This window comes from Triticum aestivum, chromosome 7B, assembly GCF_018294505.1.
Source record: "Triticum aestivum cultivar Chinese Spring chromosome 7B, IWGSC CS RefSeq v2.1, whole genome shotgun sequence".
Lineage (NCBI taxonomy): Eukaryota > Viridiplantae > Streptophyta > Magnoliopsida > Poales > Poaceae > Triticum > Triticum aestivum.
Window position 1 is genome coordinate 522,913,349 of NC_057813.1, and position 16,425 is coordinate 522,929,773.

At 44.9% G+C, this 16,425-nt stretch overlaps 1 protein-coding gene across 2 annotated transcripts; it reads right to left on the reverse strand.

The window, feature by feature from the left end:
• Positions 1-10,340: 10,340 nt before the first annotated feature.
• Positions 10,341-16,198, reverse strand: LOC123155552 (protein NRT1/ PTR FAMILY 8.3). Of its 2 annotated transcripts, XM_044573706.1 has the most exons (5): positions 15,969-16,198; positions 12,497-12,635; positions 12,256-12,358; positions 11,951-12,168; positions 10,345-11,845 (listed from the first exon to the last, which is right to left on the reverse strand). In XM_044573706.1, the coding sequence occupies exons 2-5, from the start codon at positions 12,542-12,544 to the stop codon at positions 10,565-10,567; spliced, it is 1,650 nt and encodes a 549-aa protein (XP_044429641.1). In that variant the 5' UTR covers positions 12,545-12,635; positions 15,969-16,198; the 3' UTR covers positions 10,345-10,564. The 2 variants fall into 2 exon arrangements, with proteins under 2 accessions (XP_044429640.1, XP_044429641.1); XM_044573705.1 differs by lacking the exon at positions 15,969-16,198 and having other exon boundaries at positions 10,341-11,845; positions 11,951-12,155.
• Between the last annotated feature and the right edge of the window lie 227 nt (positions 16,199-16,425).

Below are 16,425 nucleotides of genomic sequence, written 5' to 3' on the forward strand. Positions count from 1 at the left end.
ATTTCCTGGGCATATCTTTCTTGATCCTCTGATCGCCTCCCTTTGGACGCCAACCAGAGTCTCAGGGGATACTATCTAAACACAGGCGTATTTTACATTTATAACACAATTAAAAATATTACATTACGTACCTCAAAGCCTCTTAGCGGGCCCGTAAAGGCTTCATTCAATCTGCTTTTCACGGATAGAACCCTCTCAACCACCTTACCCATCAAGGTACGATGTTCCTCTGAGACGGGCGCATGTCGCAATATGTCCATCAATGTATCCAGCGCCTCCAGATCCCTGGAAGCAGCTGCAGGGGTACGGACTCCCTTCAAAGGAATATGTTTACTCGGCCTTAGAGTTGTCTCTGGCTGTAAATCGAATAGTCTGGGGCCTTTATTGTTGGTCCTCGTAGGGGCCGCACACCCCGTACCCTGGACGGCCGAAGTGTCACCTTCGGGCCTAGTCTTCATTGTCCCTCGCACCACTTGTTGATTGGGAGAGATCCTCCGAGACGACACCTCAGGGTCGTCTGCCCTATTGGGCAGGGAGATCTGTGGAGGCGTCTCGCTCTCCATCATCTCCGAAAGAAGATCCCCTGAGGAGGAGGACTGCTGAGGAAGGCTGCATGCCGGACTGCAAACATATATTTTAAATATTACCCTTGCAACAAGGAAAGAATGGGATATGTTTAAGACACCCTTGTTCACTTACGATTCAGCTAAGGGCTTGTCCTTATGGAGGAACTGCATGACAACGTCGCCTCCCGAACCAGAACCCCCTGACAGGGATATCTTCCCTCGCTTAGAAGCCTTTATCTTCAAATCTTTGGAGGCGGTCCTCTTCTTCCCATGGGGAGAAGGGATGTCAGTTCCTCCTTCCCTTTCATCTTCAGAAGAGGGAGTTCCAATCTCCCCGGACGAGGTACCTAGCGTACCTCTAGAATGGGGGCCACCCTGGGCCTTCTTGCTCTCCTCCTTGTCTTCCTTCGTCGGCACTTGATATGGTGCCGGAACCAGCATCCTTGTTAACACCGGGTCAGCTGAGTCTTCGGGAAGAGGAGCCGAACACCTAATTCTCTCCGCCTTCTTTATCCAGCCTTGGCCGAGTATGGTTTTCTCAGTATATATATTGTTATGAGAAATTTAACTAAGATGTGTTCAGGAGCCGAGTGCTTACCGAGGTATCCGGATGGTTGCAGTCAAGGTCGATGTCCTCTGTAGTATCCGGCCACTGTTTTCGTGTCCCGAAGAATAATTTCCACATTCCTCTGAGCGTCGTGCCGGAGAAGTGCTGAAGGGTTCGTGGTCCTTCCGGATTTAACTCCCACATGCGGAGAGGCCGTCACTGGCACGGTAGGACCCAACGGACTAGCATTACTTGGATTACGTTGATAAGACCGGTGTCCTTTTCAATAAGGCTCTGAATGCGGCTTTGCAGCGTGTGCACTTCATCAATTGATCCCCAGTCCAGCCCCTTATTAATCCCTGATGCAAGTTGTAACGGAGCGCCAGATTGGAACGCAGGTGTAGCTGCCCACTTGGTACCACGGGGTTCAGTGATGTAAAACCACTCCCACTGCCATAGGTTGGAAGTTTCTGTGAAAGAGCCTTTTGGCCAAGGAGTATTGGTGAGTTTGCTCGCTACAGCACCACCGCACTCCGCTTGTTTCCCGTCAACTACCTTCAGCTTCACATTAAAGGTCTTGAGCCACAAGACAAAGTGTGGGGGAATATGGAGGAAGGCCTCGCACATGATAATGAACGCTGAGACGTGAAGAAAGGAGTCCAGAGCTAGAATGCTAGATCGTGAAAATCTAGCCCGTAATAGAACATGAGCCCTCGTACGAAGGGATGAAGAGAGAACCCTAGCCCTCGAAGGAAGTGGGAGATGAATACGACCCTCTCGCCGGATCTGGGAGTAGGAATAACCTGCCCTTGAGCAAGAAGCCTGTGGGGGATTTCCGTGGTCAGGTATCTCCGCCCGGAGCTTCGCAAAATCCTCCTATGTGACAGAGGAAGCCACCCACCGACCTTGAGGGCTGGGTCCGGACATGACAGGGAAGCTTGAAGCGATTAAATTGAACCTTGGGTGCTGGAACTCGAGGTGGGAGAGGTTGAGTAAAGGGTTGGCGTAAAGGAGAAAAGACGGGTCTTAGCCCCTTTATAAAGGCGATGAATATAAAACGCCCCCTCCTAGGCCTCAAAACCTGCCTATTCCTAAGGAATCGTGCAAACAGAACTGTTGGGTTACCCACGCCCGTGTTGATGAGAATCCCGCAATAAGGGGACACAATCTCTGCTTTGACGAGACGTGCCAATGAAACCGCATCTCAAAATATGGAGCGGCAGGCTAAAAAACGGTTCGAAATAATGGCCGGGCGGCGACGTGATGTCACGCCACAAAAAATTGTCAGTGGATTGGACTCGTGAAATATTATACTCTCTATGGTTGTGTGTGGAATTTGTTTTGCAGAGCCGGACACGATTCTTATGTTCAAATACTATTTTGGAGTATTCGGAGAAGGAACCCGCCTTGCAATGCCGAAGACAATTCGCGTGTCGGACACCTCGTCATTGATGCCTGTTTCAGGGGCTACTAAGGGCGTCCTGGATTAAGGGGTCCTCGGCCGTTGGGCCTATGTGACGTGGGTCGGACTGATGGGCTATGAAGATACAAGACAGAAGACTCTCTCCCGTGTCCGGATGGGACTCTCCTTGGCGTGGATGGCAAGCTTGGCGTTCGGATATGTAGATTCATTTCTATGTAACTGACATTGTACAACCCTAGTCCCCTATGGTGTCTATGTAAACCGGAGGGTTTAGTTCGTAGAGGCAATCATAATCATATAGGCTAGACTTCTAGGGTTTTAGCCATTACGATCTTGTGGTAGATCAACTCTTGTAATACTCATATTCATCAAGATCAATCAAGCAGGAAGTAGGGTATTACCTCCATAGAGAGGGCCCGAACCTGGGTAAACATCGTGTCCCCTGCCTCCTGTTACCATCAACCTTAGACGCACAGTTCGGGACCCCCTACCCGAGATCCGCCGGTTTTGACACCGACAACGGGTGCTCCTCCCCGTGACACCTTCACAATACTGCACACCGGCCACTTGGGCGCCGGGCACATACCACATGCTCACCCTTGTGCGCCTGTGCTATTATGTTGGCATAGGTTACATCGTGTGCCTACCTCCACAATATATGAGAGGCCTAGGATACAAGTGTCCTAATAGGACACGACTCCACATCCTATGTAAATACAATACAACTCATAGTCCAACTATAACCTACTTTGTACACTATATTCGACACAATTCCAACAGCCATGCCCTGCTCGATAAGCGTGGACGACTGCTACCTCTTGAGCACTGCGTTGGTTTTCCCTTCAAGAGCAAAGGGTGATGCAGCAAAGTAGCGTAAGTATTTCCCTCAATTTTCGAGAACCAAGGTATCAATCCAGTAGGAGGCTCCTCAAAAGTCCCACGCACCTACACAAACAAACAAGAACATCGCAACCAACGCAATAAAGGGGTTGTCAATCCTTTCACGGTAACTTGCGAAAGTGAGATTTGATAGAGATAATATGATAAGATAAATATTTTTGGTATTTTTATGATATAGATTGAAAAGTAAAAGATGCAAATAAAAGTAGATGGAAAACTTATATGATAAAAGATAGACCCGGGGGCCATAGGTTTCACTAGTGGCTTCTCTCAAGATAGCATAAGTATTACAGTGGGTGAACAAATTACTGTCGAGCAATTGATAGAAAAGAGCATAGTTATGAGATTATCTAGGCATGATCATGTATATAGGCATCATGTCTGTGACAAGTAGACCGACTCCTGCCTGCATCTACTACTATTACTCCACACATCGATCGACTCCTGCCTGCATCTAGAGTATTAAGTTCATGAAGAACAGAGTAACGCATTAAGAAAGATGACATGATGTAGAGGGATAAACTCAAGCAATATGATATAAACCCCATATTTTTATCCTCGATGGCAACAATACAATACGTGCCTTGTTGCCCCTGCTGTCACTCGGAAAGGACACTGCAAGATTGAACCCAAAGCTAAGCACTTCTCCCATTGCAAGAAAGATCAATCTAGTAGGCCAAACCAAACTGATAATTCGAAGAGACTTGCAAAGATAACCAATCACACATAAAAGAATTCAGAGAAGATTCAATTATTTCTCATAGATAAACTTGATCATAAACCCACAATTCATCGGATCTCGACAAACACACCGCAAAAAGAGTTACATCGAATAGATCTCCAAGAAGATCGAGGAGAACTTTGTATTGAGATTCAAAGAGAGAGAAGAAGCCATCTAGCTAATAACTATGGACCCGAGGGTCTGTGGTAAACTACTCACAACTCATCAGAGAGGCTATGGTGTTGATGTAGAAGCCCTCCATGGTCGATTCCCCCTCCGGCGGAGCGCCGGCGAAGGCTCCAAGAAGGGATCTCGCGGATACAGAAGGTTACGGCGGTGGAAATAGTTTTTCGTGGTGCTCTTGAATGTTTTCAGGGTACGTGGATATATATAGGAGGAAGAAGTAGGTCGGTTGATGCTCGAGGGGCCCACGAGGGTTGGGGCGCGCCGGGCACCCTCGTGGCCGCCTCGTTCACTGCTTGACATCCACTCCATGTCTCCTGGATTGCATGTGTTCCAAAAAGATCGCTCCCGAAGGTTTCATTCCGTTTGGACTCCGTTTGATATTCCTTTTCTTTGAAACACTAAAATAGGCACACAAAAACAGCAATTTGGGTTGGGCCTTCGGTTAGTAGGTTAGTCCAAAAAATGATATAAAAGTGTAAAGTAAATCCCATAAACATCCAAAACGGGTAATATAATAGCATGAAACAATCAAAAATTATAGATACATTGGAGACGTATCAACGACATCTGCGCGATGACCGCGAAGAAGATGAGCAGTGACGCCCAGACGGGTTACATCCGCAATAGTATATTCAACTCCTCAACTTGCGACACCATGCAGAGCCGCCACAGGCCCTTCTTCTCCAACAACGGCAGCACGATCGCAGCCTTATCAAAGAACGTGAATTGACTGGTATGCTCAGCTCTGTCATTTTCGTGCACGGCCGAGGAATCATCGCGCAGCTCGAGACGACAATTCCTTGTGGCTGCCACAACCACCTGGAAGACCCTCGCCACCGGGCTACCTCCCCCTCCTAGTGGCTTGTACCTGTAAATCCTTCCCCCGGCGACGAACACGGCTAGGCCGAATCCTATGAGGACCGTCGGGATCGCGAACCCGATGGTCCACTCGATGTTGGCCTGCACCCATATGAGCAAGGTCGCCGCCAGCAGCGAGACAATGTTGGTCGAGAAGTAGAACCAGTTAAAGAAGGAGCCCTTGGACACCCGCTCATTTGGGTCGGCGCCATCGAACTGATCGGCGCCCAAGGCCGCGGCACAGAGTTTGATTCCACCTGTGCCGAGGGCGACAAGGTAGAGCCCTAGGTAGACGGCAGCAGGATGGACACCACCACTCTTGTCGGAGAAACGCGGAAGGAAAAACGGAAACGCCGCCGATGATCTCATGATGAGCATCCTCTGGCACAAGACAATTTTTTAGATATTGCACATGGTCAATGAAAATTTGCATAAATGCCTTTACAGTAATTTCAGAAACGTTGTCAAGCTTACAATGAAATAAACGGACAGGAAAACTTCAATTGTCGAGTATCTTCCCCAATAAGAGTCAGCCAAGAAGGCTCTGATGACCGGCGTGAGGAAGCAGCTGCCGATCCTGGTCGCCATATGCCTCGCAGCGTCGATGTTGCTTTCGTGGAGCACCGTCGTAAGGTAGGTGACCAAGTTCTTGGCTACGGCGGCCAAACACAAGCATTCGCTGAATTCGGCACCCGATTTAGGTCCAAGGCTCAACATGTTACTTCTGCATGGAAAATGTGGAACATGAAGCATATGTTCTTAGTAAGCTTTACCTAGAATGAAGAAGCATGCTCTCAAGTTGTCAGTGCTCTGCTTGACAGCAGGCTGTCTGTAAAAATCAAATTGTTCCATCGCTCGTGTACCTTTTTTCAATAAAGGGCGCTTTATTACTTAAAAGGTTTAAATATTAGGAGCGGCTACAGGTGACTTGACTGACTTTTATTTTTGGGTCAGTTGACTAACCCATACTCGTTTCAGTCGAGGGGCGAGGAGGAGTTGAATGCACCGTCCTAGTTTCTTCAATGATTGACGTGTTTGCTGAATCGCAAGCCCAGCGCTTGTGTGCCGGTGGACTCCTTGGCCTTGGCCACTCTTACCAATAAGTCCAATGTCAGGTTTGCCACATGCAACCTAACCACAAGCATCACAACACAATGCATAGTGATATGGGCAATGGAAAGAACCCAACAACACATGCACACTCCCTATGAATTAGTACAAAGACTTCCATAGAAAACCCTTGTACAGATGGTAATATACACAGTTCCAACTTTGCAAATTAATCATAGTGATGCAGCTTAATCAGGAAGGTGGTTGCATGAGTAGCATGGTTTTAATTATACCGAGTTGTTAACCTAATAACGAAAAGAAGAAACATGGTCGACTACCTGAAACATGGTTTTAATTATACTGAGTTGTTAATTATAGTGAGTTGCACTGGTATTACACTTCTTAAAATATGCAAAGAATAAGCATATAATAGTGCATTTTTGCATTCTACTATAATTTCCACATAGTGTAACTGAAATAATGTATTTCCTTTAAGAAGAAAGACAATTTAAAAAAGCTTGTACACAATTATGCACCAAAATTGCACTTTATCATAATATGCAAAAATAATCATATAGTCATGAAATTTTGGCACACATTATATAATATTTCTTTGTATATAATTACACTCAGCCAAAAGCCCACAAAAAACAACAATAACCAATAAAGGAAAGAAAAAGGGAAAAAGAAAACCCATAGAAACAGAAAACACAAATAGAAAATGAAGCAAAAATACCCTTAAGTAGGAAAGAAAATGATATAAAAAACAAAAACAAAATAATGATAAGATTTGCACACAATCTACACATAAATTGCGCTTTGTACTAATATGCATGAATAAACACATAATTGTGAATTTTTTGCACATAGTATAACTGAAATAATGCATTTCCTTTATGAAGAAAGACAACTAAAAAAACTTGCACACAATTATGCAGCAAAATTGCACTTTATCGTAATATGCAAAATTAATCATATAGTCATGAAATTTTGGCACATATTACATACTATTTTTGTATATAATTACACTCAGCAAAAAATCCAAAAGACACAAGAATAACCAATAAGAAAAGAGAAAGGGAAAACAAAAACCCAGAGAAACAGAGAACAAAAATAGAAAATGAAGCAAAAATACACTTAAATAGGAAAGAAATGATATAAAAAATTAAACAAAATAATGACAAAATTTGCACATAATTTGTGCTTTGAATAAACACATAATAGTGAATTTTTTCACAAAAAAACTTTTTCTAAAGAAAGAATGAGTTAGTGGTATTGGTATTTGATCCATGGTGTCTCTACTTCTCCAGATCAAAATAATGAATAGAGTGGTATCAGTATTACAGTTTAAGAAGAAAGAAAGGTGAAAAAAATGACAGAATTTGCACGCGGTTTGAATAGAAATTGTGCTTTTTTATAATATGCAAGAATAAGCACAAATAGTGAAATTTCACAAAAATCATAAGTAGGAATGAATTAGAGGTATTGGTATTACCCTTAAAGAATAAAGGAAATGAAATAAAAACTTAAGCAAAATTAAAATAGTGAAATTTTCTAAGAAATAATGAACTAGTGTTATTGGTTTCCAGTTAAGAAGACAAGAACTGAAAATAATAAAAAGATAATGAAATATTTTGCAAACAATTTGCACAAAAGTTACACTTTTTATAACATGCGGGAATAAAAATATAATAGTGTAATTTTCACAAAAAGGAAGTTTCTTGTGAAGAAATGAATTTGATGCACTGGTATTATCATTAAAGAATAAAGCAAATAAAGTAATACTAAAAAAACCAAAATACCAGAGTTTTCAAGAAAATAATGAATTAGTGGCTTACGTATTACTCTTTAAGGAAAAAAATAATGATGTTTTCTAAGGAAGAATGAATTACTAACATTGGTATTACCCTTTTATAAGTAAAACTTAAAATAGAAACTAAAACAAAATCAAAACAATAAGGTTTTCTAAGAAAGAATAAATTAGTGTCATTAGTATTACCATTTAAGAAGAAAAATAAATAAATAAAAATAAGGAGTATTATTACCAAAGTTAACGAAAAAAGTTTGCAAAACTTGCACACAACTTCGCTCTTAAATTACATGTTTTTAGTACACAAACAATAATCATATAGTAGTGTAATTTTCGCACATATTGCAAATTATTATGTTTGTAAATTACACTCACCCAACATCCCATAAATATCCACAAAACAAAAAATAAAACCAACTAACGAAGAGAAACAAAAAAACAAAGGCAAAAGCATAGAAAAACAAAAAAATATTAAAAACAAAGGGAAAGAGTGGAGGACTAGATCGCACAGTTAATGGGCTTCGGGCCAGAAGGAAATCGACTGGACCAAATAAGGGGTCAGTCAAAAAAAAGAAAGAAGCCCACACAACAAACAACACATGCCAGGAAAAAAAATGCAGCACGAATCTCGGAGAAAAATCCAATGGCCACAAAAAAGACTGACCCAAAAGTGAAATTTCAGCTGACTGAATTGTAGCTAAATTCTTAAGCATTACACCCGGCCTCTTCATAACTGGGATGCACACAACCATAATCAAGTCCAAGTTCCAAATAAAATCAAAAAAAGCATAATACAAGTAATCATGTGGAGACTGTATACCACCTAAGATGTTGGAGGGCCAACCTGAAGATCATGCTGCCATCCATGTCGGGTAAAAGTATCGCTCGTGTACCTTGAACATTCGTCCAGAATGGCAACGCAGAAACCGTTGTGACACACTTCATTACCAACTGCAAAAAGGCATTCGCAAAGCCCATTCTTCTCATCATCCTCTCCAAGAAAGGCCATTCAACTCTGTCGTACGCTTTGCTCATATCCAGCTTAAGGGCCATGAGAACATCATTCCCCTTCCTCTTCCTTCTCATATGGTGTGTCATCTCATATGCAAGAATGGTATTATCCGAGACCAATCGTCCCGGGATGAAGGCACTCTGGTTTGCAGAAATAAGCTTGTCCAAAATTAGTTTGAGCCAGTTTGCAATCACCTTTGATACAAGCTTGTAAACGACATTGCATAGGCTAATAGGGCGTAGATCCTTTATTCGATCTGGGTTCCGAACCTTTGGGATGAGTACCACAGTTGTTTCATTCCATCCCTCTGGTATACTGCCACCTCGCAACATGTTCAACACCTCTTGTACCACGGCATCACTCACTGTACTCCAAAACCTTTTATAGAACACAGCTGGCATACCATCCGCTCCCGGTGCCTTGAGATCCCCCATTTCATCCATTGATTTCTTGATCTCCTTTTCCGTGTATTCACTACACAGAAGCTCATTCATTTGCGGAGTCACCAGAGGTAACATCGCCTCAAGCCCATGATTTATATTTGTACCTGCCATGGGGGTAAACAAGTTAAAGAAATGATTAGTTGTGAGTGACTTCAGACCATCCTCCCCTCGAACCTCCACCCCATCATCTCCCCTTAACTTCCCCATATGGTTCTTGCGTTTTCTATTCAAGGCAAATTTGTGGAAAAACTTTGTGTTTCTACCCCCTTTACCAGCCAGTTTGTATGTGCTCTCTGTTTCTAGAAGATTTCGAGCTGCTCTTCAAGACGCTCAAGCTTGAAACATAGCACTTGTTCCCTCCGGACCACAGCTTCTGTTAGATCCCCTCTTCGGCACCTTTCTAACTCCTCTTTGAGCTTTTTAATACGTTTTTGCAAGTCACCCAATACATCTCTGCTCCATTCATCAAGTTCCCGCGATACACACTTGTGCCGCTGTGCCGCATTACCCTCCCATGTACTCCCAGCTTTGTCGCAAGCATTCACCACAACCTCCTCACACCCATCTTCTAGGAACCACCTCGCTTCAAACCGCTTATTGATATTATTTGGTCCTGGTTGAGGTCGTCTAGTTGCACCATTGACCTTATTAAAGGTGTTGCCTTGAGGCGATGCGGTCTTTGTGTGCAAATATGTCGTCATAGGTTTGACGGTACGATTTGGAGATGATGTGGTGAGGCATATCATATGCGCATGACCTTAGATATTTTTTTTATTTGTATAAGCTGATTTACTCAGCATTTTTAATTATTAATAATATTTGGTCCGTGTATCTTTTGATGTAGAGGCCGATGGTCTTTCCCTTTCAAAATAAATTACAGTTGACCATCTAGAGTCCAGCTGCACTGAATTCCATTTTCACTTGATACGTCATCAAGAAGCTAGACGCGAGTACCTCGCAAAAAAAACGCGGAAACTGCAACAGTAGATAATTTACAATCCATCAAAGAGTTTCAAATTGAAATCATTTACAATTGACTAGTACTATACTAAAGCTGATCTATGCTTTTGTATCTGGTCGAGCAGTAGACGAACTGCAACAGGTTGAGCACGCTGAGACCAGCCATGAACCAGAAGAAGTAGTCAAGGTGACCTTGGTCGAGATTGTCCGCGATCCACCCGGTGGTGGACGCGACAGCGCCGAGTAGGACAGAGTTGAGGTAGTTACCGCCAGCGATGGCGAGCAGCGCGAGCGCCGAGCCGAGGCTCTTCATGGACCCTGGGAACTGATCGTAGAAGAACTCGAGCATGCCGATGCTGGTGAACACCTCGGCCGCGCCCAGCACGAAGTAGCACGGCGCCTGCCACATGATGCTCATCGAGCTCGCCGGCGCCGCCAGCCGCCTTGTCTCAATCAACGCAGCGTACGCCATGCCGGCCGCGGACAGTGCCAGGCCGACACCAATGCGCTGGAGCTGCGTGAAGCCCCTGTCCTCGCCGGTGACACGCCGGGCGAGCGGCACCAGGACGGCGTCATAAATAGGAACCCAGACCAGGACGCTGATGACGTCGAAGGTAGACAGGGACGCAGGCGACACAACAAAGGCGCCGACGCGCTTGTCCATAGCCATGCCCTGCTCGATAAGCGTGGACGACATCTGCCCGGTGACCGCGAAGAAGATGAGCAGCGACGCCCAGACGGGAGACATCCGCAGCAGCGTCTTCAGCTCCTCGACCTGCGACACCGTGCAGAGCCGCCACGGGCCCTTCTTCTCCGACGACGGCAGCACGATCGCAGCCTTGTCAAAGAACGTGAATTGACTTGTATGCTCACCTCTGTCATTTTCGTGCAGGGCCGAGGAATCATCGGGCAGCTCGAGACGGCAATTCCTCGTGGCTGCCACAACCACCTGGAAGACCCTCGCCAGCGGGCTACCTCCCCGTCCTAGTGGCTTGTACCTGTAAATCCTCCCCCCGGCGACGAACACGGCTAGGCCGAATCCTATGAGGACCGTCGGGATCCCGAACCCGACGGTCCACCCGATGTTATCCTGCACCCATACGAGCAAGGTCGACGCCAGCAGCGAGCCAATGTTGATCGAGAAGTAGTACCAGTTGAAGAAGGAGCCCTTGGCCACCCGCTCCTTTGGGTCGGCGCCGTCGAACTGATCAGCGCCCAAGGCCGCGGCACAGGGTTTGATTCCACCTGTGCCGAGGGCAACAAGGTAGAGCCCAAGGTAGACGGCGGCAGGATGGACACCACCACTCTCGTCGGAGGAACGCGGAAGGAAAAACGGAAGCGCCGCCGATGATGTCATGATGAGCATCCCCTGGCACAAAGACAATTTTTCAGAGATATTGCACATGGTCAATGAAAATTTGCAGAAATGTCGCACACCATTATACAGTAAATTCAGAAACGTTGTCTCGCTTACAATGATGTAAACCGACAGGAAAACTGCAATTGTGGTGTATCTTCCCCAATAAGAGTCGGCCAAGAAGGCTCCGATGACCGGCGTGAGGAAGCAGCTGCCGATCCAGGTCGACACATTCCTCGCAGCGTCGACGTTGCTCTCATGGAGCACCGTCGTAAGGTAGGTGACCAAGTTCTTGGCGACGGCGAAGAAGCACATGCATTCACTGAATTCGGCACCTGATTAGGCCCAAGGCTCAACATGTTACTTCTGTATGGAAAATGTGGAGCAGGAAGCAGATGTTCTTAGTAAGCTTTCTGCAGTACCTAGAATGAAGAAGCATGCTCTCCAGTTGCCAGTGCTCTGCTTGAGAGCGGGCTGTCTGTAGAAATCAACTGTTCCATCACTCGTGTACCTTGAACATTCATCCTAAACAAAAATGCAGAAACTAAACTTGATAACACATTTCCACGTGCTATGTGTCACATGGAGATTCAACATTTGGTATTACATGCTAATTACTCGTAGACAACAGGGATGCTGGTTGAGCGGAGGAATATCTATCACCTGTGGATGCTGGCTCAGCAGTGGCCTCTCCTCGTCTGTTGCTTCCATTTGACACTCTCGATCTAGTACTCTACTTGTGAAGTATTCTTAGCGAGTTCTTGCGAAGAATTCTGTGTGCACCGGCGTACCAGTAACTCGGCTATATAGAAGCCGTATGGTGTAGAATGATGTGACAAACAAAAAAGAAGGAAAAACGCAGTAAGGATAAGCAAAAGAATTGTTGTAATTGTCTGCACGTTTGTCCATTTGAAGTCGACTCCACGACACAATTCAGGCATTAGATGCGTTGTTTATCGAAATAAACTGGCCGTTTCTTGCAAGTAGAGCAAGCTGACTTTATTCATTTCCATGTTGACCTGAAGTTAACTGATTGGGGGTTCCTTCTACTAATGGACTATCATCGTGCGCTCAGACGGTAAGCAAAGGGGTTCCTTCTACTAATGCACTATCATGTACAGTATCATCGTGTGCTCAGACTGCGATCTCTTGCTTGGACATTCAGGTTTCCCAAATATGCAAGAACAGTTACGTGCCGAGCCAAGCTCAAGTTTCCCCGGTTCCCCGGTTTCCCTGTGAGAAACAGAGTCCAAAGAGATAAAGTATGTACGCGCGCGCGCACACACACAAGTATGAATGCGGCAGCAGATTCATATCTCCAAACTAAACTAGGCTAAAAGCTCTAGCCTACAAGGCAGCAGATTCCTCACTCTTATTTGATTATTTCCGCGCAGAGCATTGTCGTGTGGTGAGTATTTCAGATCGGTTTGGCGGATGGATAGACAGAGTTACTCTACCTATTGGGAACCCTGACAAAATCGTCTCTACTGAGGTCTAATTCTTTGAAGAATTCACCTGACTAATAAGCAAGGTTTGGTTGTCGGGCAATAAATTCTCCGACCGTTTTGGTTCCCGAGTTTCCCAGCCCGGGTTACCGAATAGATTCCACTCACCGTTTTGTTTCTTTGTTTTCAAGTTCAGGGTCAACTATTTCCAGATGAAAATTTCTGAATTCAAAATTTATTTGAATGTTTTCCACAGTAACATAACAAGGTTAACCGCAAACCCCGTCCCACCTCGATAAAATTGTTGTTTCGATAGTTAAAGCTTTGCTTCTACAAAACGAAGGCAAGCGAAGCAGTAGCTTCCTATCTCTCTCGCGTCACTAAGAAAAATGAGCAGCAAGTTTCAAAAATTAAATTTAAAAATGGAGCAGCAGCTTTCTATCTGAAAGCTATCCATACCATATACTTACCTACGACTTTCTAGCGCTCTTTGACGAATTATTTCCACACAACTTTGATATGATATTTATGCTAGAGTTTGCTAATGTGTCATTTGAAATGCCAATAATGTGCTGATAAGTGTTATCCGGTTAACCCTAGACTTGGTACTCAAAGTAATATTGCTTGACAATGATCGGTATAAACAGAGTGGCCCCTACCCGGTAGACACGCCTCACCACATAGTCCTCCTCTCTTCGCACATGTTTGCATGATATTTGAGCATGTATCTAGATGGCATCCTCTCCTCTTCTCAGGCGACGACGCTCCTTGAGCACATAATTCTGAGAAGCTCAGCAGGGAAAAACTACATGCTCTGGAAAACACAGTTAAGTTCTTCATTGGTACCAGACGCATAGATCGCCGGCTATGTTGATAGATCCGAAGAGGTGCTACCACCGTTCTCGCATTTTCAGTAGCGGGCGCCATGTCTGATGTGCCAGTGACCGTCAGGTGCTTAAGTCAATATCCCTCTTCAATATTTATATGAAAATTGAAGCGCCAAATGTGCCATGACACACTGTAGGCTATAGCGACCACATGTTTGCATGTCAACTTTGAGAAATATGCGCTTCCACCAATATTCGCTCTTCATATAAAAAGAAACACCATAACCTAGGTCAACTAGCAGAAATGTACACACCATATGTCACCTTTGCACCAACAATATCTCGGTCGGGTAGCTTATTGTTCGTATTTATATTTTGGAATACCAACCATTGGCCGGGTAGCTGCTAAGGTGATAATGCATAGGGACACCAAAGCCAGGATTTGACAAGACAATGTCGGTATTAGTGCAAAAATATATCAAGTCTTCTAGTACACATAGTATCGATATCAAACTGTAACAATACATTTTGTAACTCAGAAGAAAGCCACAGCAGTATTCCCTCTTGTAAGGCCTTGTAGATCACTAATCAAAGGTCTTATATATAGTTTTTGAAACGAAGGCAAACGTTTTGCCTCATCCATTAAATAAAAGAGAATAGAGTTTGTTACAAGTAACCCGAATACATGACATGAGATTACTCTCGCAAAATAATGGACCCTAATTTCTTTGCACCGGCTATGACCCAAAGGTTGGCCTCGGTCTCTATGGAGGCAAGCAATATAGTCGGCGGTGCGCTCTTGTGCTTGAAGACTCTTGCGTTTCGCTCGTTCCAGATAGTCCATGAAACAATGTTAGGAACGCCTTAGCTTGATGGTTTGGCGTGTCGTTGCCGCAGGTACTTGCCCATCAAGCCTCAACCGAGTCGAACAAGGGCCAACCGGAGACGTCAAGTCCGATAATGTGGTACCTGTCAATGATCAAAGACCAAAGCCTTCGAGTGTAGCGGCATTTGAAGAAGAGATGAGACTCACATTCTTGCACTCTCTTACAGAGAGGGCAAAGACCACAGTTGGGCCACCCACGTTTCGCCAATCTATCGGCGGTCCAAACTCTATCTTGTAGAGCCAACCAATCAAAGAACTTGATCTTTGGAGGAGCCCAAGCCTTCCATATCATTTTATCCATGGGTGAGAGAACCATCCCTAAAAATTGTGCCTTGTATTCGGATGCCGCCGAGTAGAGCCCACTAGACATATGCTTCCATATGATGTCGTCATCGAGTTGGACCTCATGCAAAAGCGCCCAAAGTGTGAAGAATTGTGTGATGTGCTCCGCGGAGACGTTGGCGGGAGGTTTGATCTTGAGAATCCACGCGTTGTGTTTGAGGGCCTCTCGAACCTTCCAATTCTTTCTCGTGGACGCTTCGTGAATGAGCAGGGCAATGTCTTTCGGTTTGCGTCCAAGGAGCCAAGGTGAGTCCCAGAAGGGGGTTTTTGCACCGTTACGAACAATGATAGTGGTGGATGCATAGAAAAACTCTAAGTCCTCCTTGTCACATGGGTTTTCTATCCCCATCCATATCTTGGTGGGCTCCTTCCATTCATACCACGGCCATCAATGATGATAGTGGTAGATTCAAAGGTCTTATATTAGTTTACGGAGAAAGTACATTTCTATTGATGTAACTCTAGGTTGGTGGTGTGTTTTTCTTCATTCTTAATGCGTAACAGAACTAGTAGAATACTAAGTAAACTAGACTTTCACTTAATCCCGTAGCTTACGCGGCCCTACATATGTTGTATCTTGTATGGATGGAACATGTAGTCATGTACGTATGTAACTTGGCATCTGTACAACATACCTGTATCGATCATGAGGTTAGGTCTGAGCCGTATCGACCGCGAGGTCGGAGAAGCCCGGCAGATCGGCTGATCCGCCTCGGCATGCGCGCGGCAGCCGGTGCAGGCCACCCACGTCGAGTTCTTGACGAAGCTTCCGAGAGGCGCTGACGGCCCTCATGCGGTTATGCCCTAGGGCGCGCGGCGGCGATCAATCGCTTATCGACGGGAACGCGAGAGGAGACGAGAGCAGTTTTTTTTTTCAATGTATATAGTGGGGGACACGAGAAATATATATGTGGCTTAAGGGATGTCCGAAGCTTTTTCTGAGGGCATGTCCAAAGTTGACAAGCAAACCGGACATCACATCCGTTCATGGACATGGACGTGGATGACGGCCATCCACAACTATCTGTACATTGTACATGTGGAAAGTAAATTTAAAATTCAAACCTGTCCGATCAGAAAGGGCACGCCAAA